This window comes from Cylas formicarius, unplaced genomic scaffold (genome assembly GCF_029955315.1).
Source record: "Cylas formicarius isolate icCylForm1 unplaced genomic scaffold, icCylForm1.1 PGA_scaffold_7__23_contigs__length_41026272, whole genome shotgun sequence".
In the NCBI taxonomy this organism is placed as follows: Eukaryota; Metazoa; Arthropoda; class Insecta; order Coleoptera; family Brentidae; genus Cylas; species Cylas formicarius.
The window spans coordinates 27,675,278-27,692,928 of record NW_026844352.1 but is presented as its reverse complement, the minus strand read 5'-3'; the positions used below and the strand labels follow the sequence as shown (position 1 = coordinate 27,692,928).

The window sequence follows — 17,651 nt, the reverse complement described above, 5'->3', positions numbered from 1 at the left end:
CCAAAATCAGCAATTTTGTTCTGTGCCTCTGTGATAGCACAAGATTGGACTTTCGGATCCATCACATTTGTTTAGGATTTTTTGGTTAGAGTTTCATTTAGGTTTTAGTATTTATCGAAATAAAATGACAACAGATTTTGGAGATCCGTCATTTTCAGGCGGTTTGGACTCAAAAGTTGGCGACAAAGACCTACAAGAATTCTTAATGGTAGAAAAACAGAAAGCCCAATTTAATGCTCAGGTTTGAATAGCCCCTTTCTGGGAGTACTGTTTGAATTATTTCCCTTTTTAGATTCATGAATTCAATGACTTCTGTTGGGAAAAGTGTGTCGACAAACCTTCTAATAAGCTGGATAGCCGCACGGAGACTTGTTTAACAAATTGTGTGGATCGTTTTATTGATGTGTCTCTATTAATAACCAATAGATTTGCGCAATTACTGCAAAAGAGCGGAGGCATGTAACATCGCAAAAACTGTTTAGTGTGAAATTGATTGAAGCTACTGTTAGTTTAATAAATGGTTTGTTAAAATATTTATATAGTCATTTTTATGATGTGTTTCACAAGTATTATCAACAATTGTAAATTTTTTCAAGTCTAAAATCAAAATAGAAACAACAAAAAATAATTCCAACTCCATATAATAGTCTCAAAAAATTTATTAAATAATATCTGTAACCTACTTGGTGGTTGACTTTGTGTACCCTATTAGAAGTTCTCTTATAACATATTCTAAAATATGGTTCTTTTATTTTTTTTATGAAATTTTAACTTTATCGGCGATATTTTTACTGCGTATACATGTGACTCAAATCGTTTTCAAAACTGGTTTTCGATTTATATTCATTACGTTTTCATATGAGCTTTCAAATGGTTTTGAATTCGATGTGAAAAGGTTTTAAGATTTAGACATTTGGCAATGTCATAACTGCATTTTCTCCTCTTTTTTATGTTCTTGAATAACTGTTAAATCCCATAAAAACATCCAAGCGGATTTTAACTAACCTTCCGTTTTGGCTAAAAAAATTCTGCTCATTTCAGCAATAATAAAATATTTTCGGAGTCACTAACACTTGTATTAGTTTTCCTCGTTAGAAATTTGCAGCAACATAAAATTAAAAATTACCAAGAAAACGTATTTTGTGGTGACTCACTTAAATAAAATTAAATGAATCTTTGCAGAAATTGAATTAACTTTGGTTAGTTAGAATTCACGAAGTTGATGATACTGACCATTCCTACCGTCGCGGCACCACAATTTAGTGCGTCACGCTTTGAAAATAAGTTGAAAACCTAGCATTTAAGTTAAGTTAAAGACAGAAAGAAGTATTGTAGCTGATATGTGAAAAAAACGAAACTAGAAAATCGCACATTGTAGCTTTTTTCGCATTAACAAATCGTGGAAACCTTTTTGCAATTATTCTATGTGTTGCCTTCAAATATTATGTATATAATATAAAAGTATTTTTTTAATATCCACTGCTCAAAAGTGCGCAGTTTTAAGACATCAGCTTTGTTAAATACTGTCGCTCGACTCACTTCGGGTGTTTCCGGTGTTTGGGAGCAATCGGATGTTTTTTGGGGGTGGATTTTGGCCATCGTATTTTCACGTTTGTCGATTTTTATGGTCACGTCGCACGTCACTCAGTGAACGTATTCGTACCGTTTTGCAAAAATGTATACAACAACCAATGGTCGTAGGGAAAGTATAGGACGCAACACACGTTGATAAACTTCTTTCATCACTCGTTTATTACTCGTGAATAAAATGGCGTCAATCAAAATTGTGACATAATATACTCTTGAAAACCAAGCGGAATTTCAAAGTACTTACGTACTATCAGCATGCTTGTACGATTGACTCTTGATCAACTGTTAATACTACAAACAAATTACGGTATACAGGGTCCCAACTAATTCATATAGGGACGAGTTTGAAGCTAAAATTACGATTAAATTAGTAGAAATTTTAAAATTTCTCTTTTTTCTCTTAGTTTCTGAAATACAATGTGATTTATAAACATCTTCGAAATTTACAGTGGTAGTCATCCAGAAATCAGTTGATTTGAGAAAAAAAAAAGATTAAAAGTTCAACTTTTTTTAAGCTTTATAAATACAAATACAGACACGTATTTTTTAGTTTGTTTTTGCTTAGGGCATCTTAAGAACTACACTCTTTTGCAATCGTCGCATTTTAAATATAATACCGCCATCTGGTAGGGAAGAAAAAGTTGCTGATAGTAGTCGATATGTACTAAGGTTATTTTTTATTTCCATTCTGGTTTCATTTTTTTCCCATCTAATAAGGTGGCGGTATTAACTTCGAAGTCCGATCTCTCTTTTGAATGCTGCTAATGTTATCCTTTTCGATACGAATCTCTTTGTTATAAATATTTAAAAAAATGCAAAACATTATCGTTTAAGAAATAATTTTTAACAAGCTTTAAAATTGACAAATATTTCCTGATTTGTTCATAGGTACTTGCCGACATAACAGTACAGTTCCTGTAAATTAGTGGAGACCCTGAATACGAATACAAAAAAGTCATCATCATCCCTGTACCCCCCATTTTGCGTGGGCAATAATTACGCACCTAAATTTTTGCAGGTAGTCTATTTTAAAAGTTGTTTATCACTTGGGAGGCGCTGAAGTGTGGCTTCGTTAGTGAAGACGACGTGGTGTTTTGAATTTGTCTCGAAGGTCCTATTGATAAACAGGTAGCTGACTTATTAACCATTTAATTATTTTCTATTCAAGGCATTAAACTATAAATCATGAAGGGTCTGAGGAATTTACCTAGTGCCATTTCGGGTAGTTGTTGTTAAACACGGTAAGCGACTTGTTAGCTGGTAGATTTCCGTACTGTAGCAGAGGCTGTTTCAAATAATTGCAAATAGTCTCATTAGCCAATTTTTCTACTGGAATCACTCAAATCACATTCACTCGAGTTTTTTTTTGTTAAAGGTTCTCAAATCCATGCGCCAAAGTATGATCAACTGTCTTTCCCATATTTTATTATTTGAAAAATAATTTATGTTTCTTACAACGTCTACGTATTTTTTATCTTCATGGAAATAACAAATGCTGCTGATTGCGTGCCACTGACTCTTCGAATTTTCGAAAATATTTGTAAAATATAGGTTTTTAATTCCTTTGTTAGTGCTCTGACACTTTTAACATAGCACAATTTGAATCGGCCTGTAAATGCGAAGGACATTGTACGGTATAAGAACTATATATTTTAAGATAGATTTCATTTTGATTTCGTCTGTATATGAACAAGTTATTAGGTAAAAAAAATATGCCATAGTTCAGAAGCTATAATTAAAGACAATACAGGCCAATATACTTATTTTTAGATGCATAGGACTCTAGCTTTCCTTATAATAATTTTGTGTCTGTACGTATCACAAATATCATCGACGCCATATTTAAACCAAAATTCTATGATGAAATTGGAGACGTTTTGCGGAAAAAAATTGAGCAACACACTTAGCCTAATTTGCAACGGAATCTACAACACTCCTGTGTCAAAAAAAAATGGTAAATCGACTCAAAATTTTCGATTCATAACCCAACCTATTTTGCCTTTTCAGTTCGGGATATTTCTGCTTATGGCAACCAATACGAAGAAGGTATTACTTATGACGATCTATTTCCATTCTGGGCGATACCGAATATGGACATATATATGACCAATAGGAAAGTTAGAAAAGGATCCGGTGTTATATACGAGTGCTGCCATCAACCGTGTTCTCGGGAAACTCTTGCCAAATACTGCGGCACCATATCCAAATAGTTTTACACAAATTATTGCATTGTTGTGAGTGGTGAACATTATAGAGAAGCATTTATTAGCGAAAAATAAATATTCCCCGAACTGATGGTTGTTTGTTTTTACAGACGAATCTTAAAACGGTTTTAATAATATCAATTTCTATATATAATATGAGACAAAACCAAGGAGTTAGAGGAAAGTGTTTTGGTAGGTTGCTATCTAACAAATCTTCTCTCCTGCGTCGGTTGTTGATGGATCAAACTTGCTAACAACTTGCTAACTTGCTTCTTCAGAGCTAAACTGAAACTGTGAACAAAAAAGCCAACAGGATGATTGGCGAAACGTCAGCAAGTTCAGTTGCAAATAGTATTACAGTAGCCTGTGGAAGTTTATTTGAAAAATTAAGTATTTTAACTATTAAATCGATGTACTAAGGATTCTCTCGAACTTCCTTTGTGCTCACTTCAGGTAAATTTTTGGACGATTTGTATATTCTTTAAAAATGTGTCGGATCTGAACAAAAAATAAAATTAAAGAATTTTGCCAAAAGTTGGGTAAATAATAAAAATGTTTATATGTTTATGTATAATTATTGATGCTTGAAATGAACTAGAGCTTTTTTAATTTCCATACACATTAATGATTGACTTTTTTATCACGTTTAACAAATATAAAGAAATGTGTGAAAGGGATACGGGATTTCTGGATGGAAATAAATATGGAAACTTTATAATTTGTGTTCTAAATTATTTGGTCTTGATTCTGTAGTGCTCAGCGGCCTTATTTTTCCTCTTATTTCAGAAAAGAATTGTAGATTGATTTAAAATGGGAAAAAAATCGGTAATTGCAAAGTCTTTAAATAAGTCTGAAAGGATTGTAACGAAAATATTGCAAAAATATGAAACATTTTAAGAGTATCGAAACTGGATCACCGAACACCATCCAGACAAATTAAAAACGAAATTTCGGAACATAAGAGTTGTTGTTAAAAAAACACTTCCCTCAAAAAAGGATAGAAAGTCCCGAATAGAGTTTGCCATAGCTCATCTGTCTTGATCAAGAGAAAACGTAATACAGTTTCTGAAAGTGCTGATAGTAACATAAAAGAAGACCGGTTAGAGCAAGATTCAAGGCAAAGTACCAAAAACATGATTGTCTGGGTATGTTTTTTTCAATCTGGGACAGGACCAATAATTATAATACAGGGTGAAATTGACCAATTTCACTATAAAGACTATTTCACTATAAAGAGATAAAGGAAGACCGATGACAACAGAACGATGGTCCGAAACCCGCATCCAAGTTAGAGAGAAAATGATTAATTTTTAAAAGCCATCCCAATCACCATATCTGCACCCCCATGAACATATTGGGATGGGATCAGCGTATTAGAATCCATTCCCAGGAACTCTTTAACACTGAATCAGTGAGAATACAAATTTTGAGAAAGTTTCTATACTTTTTCCAGCACAACGTTAATTTAGGCAAGTCAACGATATACGTTAACCAACGTATTTTTAGATGCGTTGATTAAATAGGGTTTCCTCTGTGGAATAAATTCAAACGAGTCGATGCCAGTCTTGCATAATATTGGTGGAGTTGATTTTGGAGAGTGTTACTTTATCTAACATAATGTTTTATGTGGTAATAAAAATTAGGTACACGTTTCCGGCCATTGTTTGATTTTGGACCTCATTTTCACAACTTGCTGAAAGTGTTTTTTTGTAATCGAAAAATTTCATTAATCGGAAAATAAATTGAAACACGTAACAGGTCACGAAAATGATCAAGAAACGAACCAAATAAAAAAAATCTTGTTTGTTCAGTGAATGGGTTACGCCGGTAAAGTTCTCCAAACGTTATACCTTTTTTACGACATAATCCGGTATTTAGAAAAATGATCGTAGGCCTACCTCGCTAGGGTTTCTCTTTGTAACTCTTAACAAATGGATTCGCAATTCCACATTGACTTTCCAGAACCGTACTTCGGTACTGCGTGCATACAAATTATTATTAGTCCGTGAAGCGAAAAATCCATTCTTACGTTAAAATGTTTATTATAAATATAACTGAAGGAATAAATTTAGCTATAAAACAATGTTACAATATTTATAAATAAAAGTTATTCTGCATCAAACTAATCACTATCGTCACTGGATTGGTCCCCCACATTAATAATTAATTCTGGACCCAGTCGACTTCTATAAACATTTTCTTCGTCGATGACATGTTCTACAGGCAGATATTTTTTCTACTTCGCTTCTAATTAATTGTATTGCCCCAGAACTAAATTTTGGCGAGGTGTTGTTTCTTCTTAAACTGGGTTTTAGCTGTCTCCATATCAGTTCTATTGGATTAAAATTGCAGTGATATGGTGAAAGACGAACAACTATGAATCCCCGCTCCATGGCTAAGTTCCGCCAACTAGCTTCCTTGACGGTATCGTGGCTATCAAACTAGGTCTCATCTAAATATATGATGGCGATGTTTTTGCACGATTTTCTTAAATTTTTCTCAAATATCTTGTCCTCCACTCAGAAATTCTTCTTAATTCCATCAAAGCTTGTCTTTTATTAATGGTTTTGTAATAAAAACCAATTCTTCGTACGAACGCACGCAAAATCCCTTTTTAACAGTCAATGTTCTGATACGCATCATATATCAAACGTCTCACTATTCCGCACATGCACCATGTCAAGTAGACTTTTTGGGATCCCACGATCTTTCGGCGTTTTTCTTTCTTGGACACAATTTACTGTGGCATACGGTGCTTTATTCATCTGGGACATTACTTTTATGGCTCCGCTTTCCCCAGAAGCAGAAACACATATAAAATTATAATTTTGGCAGCAACCTGCAAATGTGTCCGAGTCTTTGACCCATTTCAATTTGAAGAATGTTAATCATCAATGATTATTACGTCATCGACCACAATCTCATCTTCTTCGTCGCTGGACCTCGCAAGTGACTAACAAAATTGAATGATTTGCAAGAAATAAATTGTAATTCAATGTATATGATACCTCAATAAAAATGGCACACTGACTATTGAAGAACAATTGAATAACAATAAGTTAGTAATTACTAATTAAAACACAAGACAGAATAGAAATAACTCCAAAGCTTCGGCGGCTAAGAAAATAGTGTTTCATAAAACTGACAGCACACACCGATTTCACCAACCCCCACAAATCTATCAATAGCAAACTGGGAAAACATCCACTATAAATAAATTACTTACATAAGATTTTGTATTGTTTCCTAGAAAAATATTTTATAGTCTTTATGTTAAATCCTTAAATTGAAAATCAGTTTAAGCTTTCTAATGTTTTTGAGCTACCTCAAGTAGGGACTGTTTTAGGAAGATTTATAAAAAGCACACTAAAGAAAATTTACCTACTCTTAAAATACAACAATACTACAATAGGCGGGTCTTAAAATCAATCCGAAGTCAAATCCATAAAAGGCTGTAAAAACGGTATATCGTTTGGAGAACTCTATAGCTACGATTATAACTAGGAAGGTACGGCGCCGTATACGGCATAGTTAATTTATTACTAGTACCTAAGTCGGTTACCGGAAGATATAATTAATGAAAGCCATAGGCAAGTAAATACCAGGAGTGATGAAATATATATTTATATAACAAACATGTTTATTGGTAATATTTGCGTTACAAAATTTAACAGTGTGATTTTCTGCTTTCTACACCGTCTCTTTTTTTTTAATTTTATACTAATGCAGGCGCGGTTCGGACACAAAATAAACTCACAATGTCGATTAAAATTTGTTTTCGTTGGCACTGCTCAAAACTCAACATATTAGGCTCATAAAAATGCAGTCGGTTTTTAAACAGGTCAATTTCCGGTAGTCGAAAGTGGCTTGTTATCTCCCACAATACATTCTCATTTCCTTCAGAGTACACGATTTTTCACAACATTCGTTCACGATACCACCGTCCCGTTTTTGGTTGGACAACAGCGATTTAGCTAGTGCTTTTCTTACAAAGGGAAAATCTGGCTCCTCATCGGGTATCATGTTTTCACTGCTTTCGTTATTTTCGTAGTAATCGGCGTAGCCGCTGAATAAGTCAAACGCTGAAACGAAGTTTTTGAATTAATTTTGAATTTAGTAATACCAAAAAAATATATTCTATTCTTGTATATAATGAAAACTAAAACTATATTGATTGCTCTTATAGTTCAAACTAAAATATCAATTTAAATGCTCATTTTTCCTTGTGAAAACTTCAAATTTTTTGCTGAGTTAGACAGCACAAAACAAAATAATTTTACAATTACAGTTTCCTTATGACTTAGTTCTGTGGTTGTTTATGAGAAATAACCCTGTAAAGAAGCTCTATTAAAATAATAAATAATATAATATAATATAAATATAATAAAACCGTATTCGTTCAATACCTCATTTTCGAGATATATGGTATTCTACTATCTACTCTTTGAGATGACAAGTGTCATTGTTATTCATCTCTTCTCTTAAATATTCTAATATCTTTACCCGTTTTAAATTTTTTTCAAAAGATCACTTTCACTTAAAATACTACATTTTTACCATTTAAGTTTGCTGCTTAATTTTGTTATTTTTCACTTGCTGTTCTATGGGGGACATGTCACGTCCTATATATCCTATATACCATATACACGAGTTCATGCAAATGAGAAGAAGCGAAACTCCCAGTAAGTTACTCACGCGATTTTTTTTGAGGTGAGTTGTAAATGCCTCCACATACCAGGGTCATCATTTCAGTCAATTTGGGGCCGCAGAACTTCTCTCGTTTGTGCATTAGGTGATAAGGAGAGCCCAAGATATTTGTCGTCAGGTGTGCGAGTAATACAAAAATTGTGATGACATTCATCTGTAATTGAACAATTTGTTAATCAGAAAAGGCTGAATGCAAGCTAAATAATAAATAAACTTTTATGTTAATCCGAAACAGTGTTTTTCGTTGAAAAATATTTTACTAGGTTTGAAATAATCGAATGAATTTAACGGCAGCGTGGATAGAATATTTTTGTTCTATTATGCTTGTTTCTGAAGTAGTAAGTTGCTTTTAAAATTAAAGTTTTAGATTATCCAACATACCGCCAATATCTTGTATGTCGTGATCACTTACCATTCTATCGCCACCAGCTGGCAAAGAAGAACTGGAGCCCAACTGCATATGTGCGGTATTTTATACCGCAATATGACCTCCGTTTCATACTCGATTAATTCAATATCTATTAATATTCCTACACCATCAGCTGAATCTCCCCGTGCGTCTGTAGAATGTTTATTAATGAAGTTGCAGGAGTTGATACAATGCCCTTGAACGAGATCTTGATTAGCTCAATCTCCATGACGCGAAAACTGGCAAGGGGACGTTTTTGAAACGATTATATTACCATATTGAGAAGGTGCGAACTGGTTTGTCAGTGGTCCGGCGCCGTTAATAAATTTTGTTTGTCTCTAAGCAATAAGCGGCTCAAAATTACACCGGTACATCATTTAAGACTGGTTATGGGGTGAGGAATCACTTGTAAATAAAAATCTGTTAACTCCAAAATGCACCTGCAATTGTTTGTAAACAGTGTACAAGGTAACAGAAATAGGAATTCCTTGACCCTTAGCATTAGAAAATCTTTTTTCTAATGCTAAATGCTTTTTGGAATATCGAATTTTGTCTCAAAAATTACTCTTGCAGGCCCTAAAATAATTAACAACTGTTCCTGTATTGCTTGTGGAAGGGGGCTTACTGTCATATATTGAATGGATATAAAAATTTAATTACAAAAAAAAAAAAGTCAATTGTTGCAAAGAGAATAAAATTCGCGCGCATTTTTTAATTTTTTTTTGATTTGGCATTGAAAATTAAAGTGACTTAAATTTGTATTAGGTTGTCTTTATCGGAAATTTGTAGTTTCCAAAATAACTAAAAATCACAGAAACGTCACTTTATATGGCAGTTTAGCACGAGTTCTCTGGTATTGATTTGTTATTTGATTAGAACTGATAATGTATTCAGAAAACGAATGATTGGGTCTATATAATTATTAAATTGATAACAACAAAAGTATCACCTTAACAACAAAAGAATATCAAAAAAAAATATCCATAAAGAAGAATTCACGATAACATAATTTTTGGAAAAATTGAACGGGATTTTAGGGAGCTTGGAGTTTTAAAGTATAAAAAGAAGTATAATATTTAAAACATCTCTGATATAAATCTCTGATTATAAATTACTACGCAACTTGCGTAACCATTAAATTAACATTAATTTGTCAATTAGTTCAAAAGCAATAAATTTCTGGAATACACAACCTTGTAAAAAGTCACATTAATTTTTAATACCAAACCTGATAAAATTGTAAGAATAGGTCTTTATTTGAAAAAAAAACTTTTTGCTTTTTTATAATTTAATTTCTTTTTGGCTCACAATGTATTACTTTAAATCCAAAAAAATCCAGTCAATATATGACAATAGACCCTCTTTCTCAAGGCATAAATCCAGAATTAAATAATTAAAATTCCTTGATAGGAAAAATGTTAATTATTTTAGGGCCTGCAAACATCATTTTTGACATTAAATTCAAGATTTCATTAGACTAAAGTGTTTTAATATACAGGGTGTTCTATTTAAAATAGGCAAGCTGATATTTACCCCAGGTGAACGGAATATTCAGTATAAATTAAATAATCTAGATGAAACTATGCGACTTTTACCGCATCTTACTCCGGACTTCATTTACTTGGTTTACATTTCAAAACTGTTTCCATTGCGCATAATTTCTAATGTCATTTTTATTTGAGATAAAAAGTAAAATTAAATTTAGTAAGTTAAATTAAATTTTGGAAACTTTGAAAATCTTGGAAAATCTTGAATCTCTTGTTGCATTAATAAAAAATTTTGAATATACCCAGACAGACATTCACGGAAGCTGCTAATGTTAAAAGGGGATAAAGAAAAACATTAAAAAATTGACAATATATATTAATGATTGAATAGAACAGTAATGAGAAATATCTTCATATTGGAAAAATCTTAAACACTGGATTTCAATTGTGTTAGCACAAAGCACGGTTAGCATGGTGTTCGAAAACGCAAGAGAACTGTAGGCTTGCTGGATTTGAAATATTCCCTGTGTAAAAGGTTATGACCGAAAAGATAATTCCATAGGTTAAATTGTGCAATACACAATGGCGATAACCGAAACAGGGTACTCATTGGTAGCTGTTGGTGTTGTGCTTCTATGGCCCCAGGTCTCCAAGAGTAAACTTTACTTATCAAAATGTATAAATTTTATGTTCTTCGCAAGGTGTAGAAAAGGCAAGAAAATGTCCAAAAATTTCGCCGATAGCAGGTCATACTCAAAATTTTCGCGCAATCACAGTAGGATCACAGTTCTGTGTTTTAAAGATAGATGAAATAATGCAATACAATAAAAAAATGCAAAACTTTTCCAATAATTCAGAAAAGACTACTCAAAGTAATTAAAAGAGTTAATTTGAAATAAAAAAGGACCATATAACATGGTAGATATATTCTTTTTATTTTTTCAAGACATTTTTTTTAAATTGCTTATTGCAAAGAAAAGGAAGTTTTATTTTTGGTGGCGTCGTTTATAAGACTAAATATTTTTGCTTAGATGCATTAAACATGATTGAATTTACCGTTTTTTACCAGCAGCTTGCTGTATGACATATGTTATATCTATAATACAAAAAAAGTGAAGTTGAAATTCGCCTATTTAATTTCAAGATTTTTGAAATTTTATTTATTCGTGTAACTAGCAATTAAAATGTAATATGAAATAATATTTAATTAATTATTATTAATATAATTAAACTCCACTTTTGGATAACATTTCTTCTAAAGATGCTTGTTTGCTGGCACCACGTTCAATGAAAGTCTAATAAACATTATTTATAACTCCTTAGTCTCAATAGAATAGTGTTTTCTACATTTGGACGGGAGCATCTCCTGAGATACACTAGACTCACACATATTTTGCATAATTTGCACACGATTCAACACACGAAATAAGAATGACTACTCATAAACTTAAACTAAGTAGTATACCAAACCAAACAATATTAAACACAGGTAGGTATAAAACTATTTTCTATTACGGACCACAATTTTACCTGAATTTAAATTCCAAAACTTTAGGTAATAACCTTGTTGCATTGTACGTTAATGACCACCCTTGGATAATCCCCTTCCAAAGCAATTGGTCACTTTCTGATATCTATGAACAGACCATACGTATCATTGGACAAAACACTTCACCTAGTCAAAGATTCAAGACGGGACAAAAAAAGATCAAAATTTAAAATTCGGTCAGAACATTTCCATATGAAAATCATAACCACTAAGAATTCTCTACTGAGGTGGATGTGAAAATTTCCAGACGAAAAAAAGCAGGAAATTAAAAACATTAAATGGCTGCTGCAAATTGTTAACCATATTTAAACGTCATACAGTGTCACTGTCAATGTGACAACTTTGGAAAATTGCTCCTATACAATTTATTTAATAGAGTATGTATTTAATAGAGTAATTTTAAACGATGACTGAAAATAAGGGCATCAGCACGAACCAAATCATTCCAAATCAAGACACAGAAACAACTCCCTCGGGTGACAGAGCGATTTGTATTGATTTTTACTGAACTTAGTGGTCTTGTAGAATCGGATAGTGCATGGCGTTCTCCAAGCAAGTTAAAACAAGAAGTACAAACTATAATCGATATTATGGCACCGTCATTAACGCAGAGGTTTAGCAGCTTTAATGCTAGCAGCGACGCTGATAACGAGGAATCGATTTTTAGTAACTCTAAAGTGTCTTCCTTGGTACTTAATTTATCCACTAATAAAGAAACCTCTGTTAATTTATATTATACTCGTAGCCGAAATTTAAAGAAAAATGTGACTGTAATGTTGACGATTCCGACAAAACGGACGCCCCTGATATTTCCAGAGACGATACGAACCTATCGGTATTGGCTGACGCGACCATAAGGAGCACCGATGTGGAAGGCCGATGTTTTTCATTGGATCATATATCGGACTACATTTGCCCTCCACCGCTACTGCCAGCTAACGTTTGCATCAATTCGGAATGTCTCTGCCCCCAAATGGCCACGCTTGTACACGCTGGTGTCTCAAACATGGGACCTTCTTTTGCCAGAGACGTACGGGTACCGCGAGGTGCTACGAGTGAGCGGCGATTTGTTTCTGGTGAAAAGGGTAAGAGGTTATTAAGTTGGTAATGTCATAAGTCCATCCGCGTACTTATCCACAGGGTTTAGTAAGATGAGATTAATAAAATAGAGAATGCGTAAAAACTACAAATTTTTTACAGTGGAATTATTTTTAACCATATAGCTCCTAAACATATAGATTCTCTGCCTATACTGATAATATAGGAACTTTAAAAGCCACCATGAAAAAAATGTTGATCCAAAATGGCCTGATTCGCGTCAATTTTTACTTCTGTAATCTAATAACGGTTTAAACACTTACATGAAATGTTCCATGAGAGTTTGAATATTTAAGAAACGGACCATATTTTTACCCATAGAATCTTATCTTTGGAAGGCGATTTTAAAAGCAATTTTTCAAAAACATTCATCTGCTTTGCTTGTCATTCGAACATTTTTATTGTAATTTTAGACGATCGAACCGCGAAAGAGTGCCAAGTTGTGAGGAGTTCGGTAATGAATTGGCTAAAAAATATTGTTTCTGGTTATAACCATAAATATGATAAAAACAATTGCGAGTACTACAAGATGGACGTTAAGCGAAGCAGGAAGGATGACAAAAGTCCGCCCAGGGTAATCTTATTTTAATTATTAAATTAATTTAATTATAGTGAACAATTCATTTGTGAGTTTTTTAAGGACTAACTTTAAGTATTTCGATTGTTATTCTCCAATTGTTTTCTAGAATAATATCCATGTTTTTGAATGGGTGAATCGTTTGGACTTGTTATCGACGAATTTGATGTAAATGTGTGCAAAAAAAATAAACCAACGCGTCATCCAATGTTACGATTTAATAATTAATTTTTTTCAATCTAGTTTTTCACCTCAGTTTACCAAAATATCATCAGCATTAGGGTAAAATGGTAATTTGTAATTCTTATAGCGTGTAATTTTTGAATTGGTCGACGCTAATCTTCCGAAGAAGGATAAACACAAAGTGCGCGAATCGACGACGAAAGGCGACAAAGGGTCTTATTTTACATCCAAGGAAAGAAGGAGCCAAACATATGCTTTCGATCATGATCGCTACATGCACGAAAATTTGCAAAAAATTCCTTGCCGGGAAGACGAGTATTTTGAGACCGACAAAACGGACACGTGCTGCGAGAAAGCCCCATTTGATTTTAAAAAAACCGCCGGGAAGACGACTTATTTGGATACCCAAGGCAAAACTAGGGTGGACGTTTATTACTTCGATCATGGAAATTCAACGTAAGTGTCTGAAAATTGGACTTGATAAATGTTTTTAAAAATATTTGTACAATCTAATATCGAAAGTTTAACAATTTAACAAGTGTGGTAACTGGCATTTGAGTCACCAGTTGATTTGACACGAGCTGAGCGAAAAAATTAAAAAGTGTACCAAACCTGTTGCATACCATACTTTTTCTACGACCGTTAGTTTTTGAGTACCTTTTTTGGCAAAACTTCATAAACGTCATAATTCAAGCCGTGCTGTAAAATCTTCGAAAACATGTTTGAAGCGGCTCAGATTCGTGGGAAATGATTTTTTTCCTTTAAAAGCACGCCATATAAATTTGGAAGGAAGATATCTGAAATCGTTTCTTAGAAAATCCAATTGAAAAAACTTGTACCCCAAAAGACAAACAGAAGTTTTTTCCACAAAATGAATCGAATGAATGAAATATTTGCGATAATGTTTGTGAATGTAATAATTGTGATTACCATTGTAGGCATTTTCAGACTACAGATTATCCGCCGTTGGTGTGCACAGAAGCCCTCTCGGAGAAGACGGAAAAACAAGCGACAAAATTTTGGGCGGAGATTTTTGGCACCGTCCATATTGGATTTTCTTTCTGCACTTCTTTCGCTCTTCAACTCTTTCGGTAATTTTCGTGTTATTATATTAATAACATCGCTTTTTAGTTATATATTTTTAAAATAGTCGATAACAGTGACGGTTTGATTTAATTACATCTTATATTTATTCCAGATTTGTTTTGTACAGTATATTACGCCCGCTCACCATAGGATTAATGCAGTTGTCGTCCGATTACTTCTTCAAACCATTTTTAGCTACTTTGTTTAACGGGATTATCCAACCGATCTTGATATTTTTTTACAACGTTGCCACATCTGTTAAGGATCTTTGTCATCCTTTGGCCGAAGGCGTTGGCTATTTTATGCGCGAGTTTTCCGTGCTTTTGAGGGCAATCAGAATCGTGGAAGTCAACACAGGAGGGTGCGAAAGTAACCCGCATTGTAAGTGCGAAAAAATAAAAGTCGGAAAAAAAAGCAAAGTCAACTGTTAATGTCACTGACTATCTCTATAAGGATAACCATTAAGTACTTTATACAAATATTGTCGAATTATACATGCTTATTATAAATATAAAATGAATGCTAGTAAAATAACATGCGCTTTATTTTGCCTTAAAAGTTATAGTGAATCATGCTCCACCCATATCCTTACTAGCTTAAAGTCAGCAAGGTTTAAATATCTGCTTATAGATGCTTACGGTTTTCTGAATCACGGAAAAATTCTATTGATTGTTACTTATTCACAAAACAGTAAAGGTTGTTTAACCAGAATTATTCCAAATTATATATCAATATATCAGATCATAAGAAATTTCTAAAATGTTAAAAAATAATTTAGGAGTTTGAGTTGGAATTACATTGTTCTTGTGAATAGTGGAGTAACTTGGTTATTAGTCCCTAGAAAATAAAAAAATGTTTTAAATTGTTTTCTTTGTTTTCATCTCAGCATTATTTTTGTGCCAAAGTGATATTTCGAACATTTGATTTCATCACTAATTTTATATTCGGAAGCATTAAAAATCTAAATATCCATTACGTAATAAACTTTAAAAGTAATGCCCCATTACAAGGCATTTAAAAGTTTGAACTTGGTAATGCCCTTTTCGCATTAGTTAAAATTGAAAAATTAATAGCGTATTTAAAATTGGTATTGGTGGCTTTGAAATATTATTAAAATATTATGCAATATTGTTTCTACAAAAATTGGTTATTGGGTATTTTTAGTCAAAACAGCATTTACACATTCATTGAGTGCTGATCGCTCGCAGCTCGTGACTAAAGTACCGAAAACTTTCCAAGTGGCTGGTGACAGGGTTTAATGAAACTGATGTCTTAAATTGATACCTTTGTACCCCTAATTAGTACATTTTTCTTTAGAGACTTCCAAATTTGCCCACTGTACAATTCGAAGCTTGCATTTAAGCACTTTCGTTCGTTTTGAAATTGATTTATCGATGTTTTTTCATCCCACCATTTTAAAATAATGTCATTATAATGTCATTGTTTGACAAATGTAGATACAAGAATTCTTGAATATAAAATAAACTTAAAAATGAATAAGAATCCCACCTCAGAGGCAAAAAGCATAATTAAACAGTGTCGATTAGATGCAAGACGTGATAAGGAAAAGTTCGTTTTAGACGAACTGTTATCGATTCAGTTGCCACATGATTTACTGAAAAAGTACAAATTAGGAAAGAGCAGTAAGCAATATTTGATGGAATTTGCAGAGAAAACAAAATCAAAAGAATACAAAAAAAGGTTAGTGCCTTTGTGTCCCGAAATTCCTAAATGCCAAGACGCTCACAAGAAGTTGCGGAGATTTAGTGACGAATGTCCTTTTACGGCGATGTCACATTTTCAAGAACTTTGCATTAGAAAGAAGGTAAATACTGTAGAATTAGGCTTAAAATAAATGTAAAATAATTTGTTTACTTTATTTTAGTATCTATTGAAATTATTTTTAAGTAGTCTATACAGGAGAATTTGAAGGCGTATCACTTGCATATAGAATGAACCTGACAATTCATATCACCAAAATAAAGTATTGCTTCAAATTATTTTTCTTCACCTTTACCAAAATATTAAATGACGAAATGTAGTTATTTGACGAAATTTTCCTTAGTTAATGCATCAATTTTTTGGAACTATTGCTAAATGTAAAACCAACAAAATAGAAGCTAAATGTTTTCACTCTATATTTTCCTAAAGAGGCAAAAATTTATTTTGAAAATCAATATTCACTAAATATGCCACTAGGAAACCAAATTTAATTATTCGCAAGTTGCCAAAAAATATATCTGGTATGAAAATTTTACAAAAATGTGGGTTTGCAATGCATTTGCTTTGTTTAGAAGTTATTGTTCTTTTATTGATTAATAATTCAACGAATGACAAATTCCACGCAAAATGTTAAAAGCAAAATGAAATGAATAAAGAAACAGTTAATTGTATATTGTTTTTCCCATTATTAGATATATCTGGATTTGGCTGCTTTGTATAAGATGCCAAGTCTATTTTAATTGCGATATTTTAAAAGCACATGATTTTCCATTTGCGCATTTTATGCTTTGGAATTTATTACATTTCGTATTCAAAAGATGAATTTGGTTGTTTTTTATTGGTGATTTTGCGATCCTTACGATTTGAGAGTTAGAGTTATTTGAAAGGGATTTGCTATTTAGTGCATCACACAGCGTTGGCTTTTCTTAGCGTAGAACATGAGCAACTGAAATAAATCATGGAAAATCCATCACAAGCTGTTTATATTATACGTCGTATGGATGAAAAACAAAAATTAAGTTACATTAAAATATGGCAT

The 17,651-nt window shown here is 32.7% G+C and overlaps 4 protein-coding genes and 1 long non-coding RNA gene across 5 annotated transcripts in view; 4 read left to right on the top strand and 1 right to left on the bottom strand.

The window, feature by feature from the left end:
• The first annotated feature begins 32 nt into the window (after window positions 1-32).
• LOC132705482 (mitochondrial import inner membrane translocase subunit Tim8) lies at window positions 33-537 on the top strand. The gene is made up of 2 exons (XM_060676079.1): window positions 33-241; window positions 293-537. The coding sequence occupies exons 1-2, from the start codon at window positions 125-127 to the stop codon at window positions 461-463; spliced, it is 288 nt and encodes a 95-aa protein (XP_060532062.1). The 5' UTR covers window positions 33-124; the 3' UTR covers window positions 464-537.
• Window positions 538-2,712: 2,175 nt separating this feature from the next.
• On the top strand, window positions 2,713-3,724 carry LOC132705542 (uncharacterized). The gene is made up of 3 exons (XR_009619452.1): window positions 2,713-2,831; window positions 3,361-3,544; window positions 3,598-3,724. It is a non-coding gene; the product is annotated as an uncharacterized LOC132705542 (long non-coding RNA).
• A 3,676-nt stretch (window positions 3,725-7,400) lies between these two features.
• On the bottom strand, window positions 7,401-8,939 carry LOC132704967 (LIRP-like). Its single transcript, XM_060675331.1, has 3 exons — window positions 8,914-8,939; window positions 8,490-8,655; window positions 7,401-7,876 (listed from the first exon to the last, which is right to left on the bottom strand). The coding sequence occupies exons 1-3, from the start codon at window positions 8,914-8,916 to the stop codon at window positions 7,665-7,667; spliced, it is 381 nt and encodes a 126-aa protein (XP_060531314.1). The 5' UTR covers window positions 8,917-8,939; the 3' UTR covers window positions 7,401-7,664.
• A 3,340-nt stretch (window positions 8,940-12,279) lies between these two features.
• Window positions 12,280-15,321, top strand: LOC132705107 (uncharacterized). Its single transcript, XM_060675541.1, has 6 exons — window positions 12,280-12,635; window positions 12,692-13,031; window positions 13,458-13,618; window positions 13,932-14,260; window positions 14,743-14,895; window positions 15,003-15,321. Exons 1-6 carry the CDS (start codon window positions 12,537-12,539, stop codon window positions 15,319-15,321), a joined length of 1,401 nt encoding a protein of 466 aa, XP_060531524.1. The 5' UTR covers window positions 12,280-12,536.
• Window positions 15,322-16,382: 1,061 nt separating this feature from the next.
• LOC132705106 (dynein axonemal heavy chain 12) overlaps window positions 16,383-17,651 on the top strand; it is a 32,740-nt gene continuing 31,471 nt past the window's right edge. Inside the window, exon 1 of the mRNA XM_060675539.1 lies at window positions 16,383-16,715. Coding sequence (XP_060531522.1) covers window positions 16,383-16,715 — 333 coding nt within the window. The remainder of the gene's footprint in view (window positions 16,716-17,651) is intronic.

What these genes read in the sequence shown, in the direction of transcription:
- LOC132705107 (XM_060675541.1), top strand. Translation starts at nt 12,537, where the DNA reads ATGGCACCGTCATTAACGCAGAGGTTTAGCAGCTTTAATGCTAGCAGC. An exon ending in ATTTGTTTCTGGTGAAAAGG is followed by an intron (nt 13,032 to 13,457) that starts GTAAGAGGTTAT and finishes TTGTAATTTTAG; the next exon opens with ACGATCGAACCGCGAAAGAG. An exon ending in TTCGCTCTTCAACTCTTTCG is followed by an intron (nt 14,896 to 15,002) that starts GTAATTTTCGTG and finishes TATTTATTCCAG; the next exon opens with ATTTGTTTTGTACAGTATAT.
- LOC132705482 (XM_060676079.1), top strand. Translation starts at nt 125, where the DNA reads ATGACAACAGATTTTGGAGATCCGTCATTTTCAGGCGGTTTGGACTCA. An exon ending in AAGCCCAATTTAATGCTCAG is followed by an intron (nt 242 to 292) that starts GTTTGAATAGCC and finishes TTCCCTTTTTAG; the next exon opens with ATTCATGAATTCAATGACTT.
- LOC132704967 (XM_060675331.1), bottom strand. An exon ending in CTCACCTCAAAAAAAATCGC is followed by an intron (nt 7,877 to 8,489) that starts GTGAGTAACTTA and finishes ACTTCGTTTCAG; the next exon opens with CGTTTGACTTATTCAGCGGC.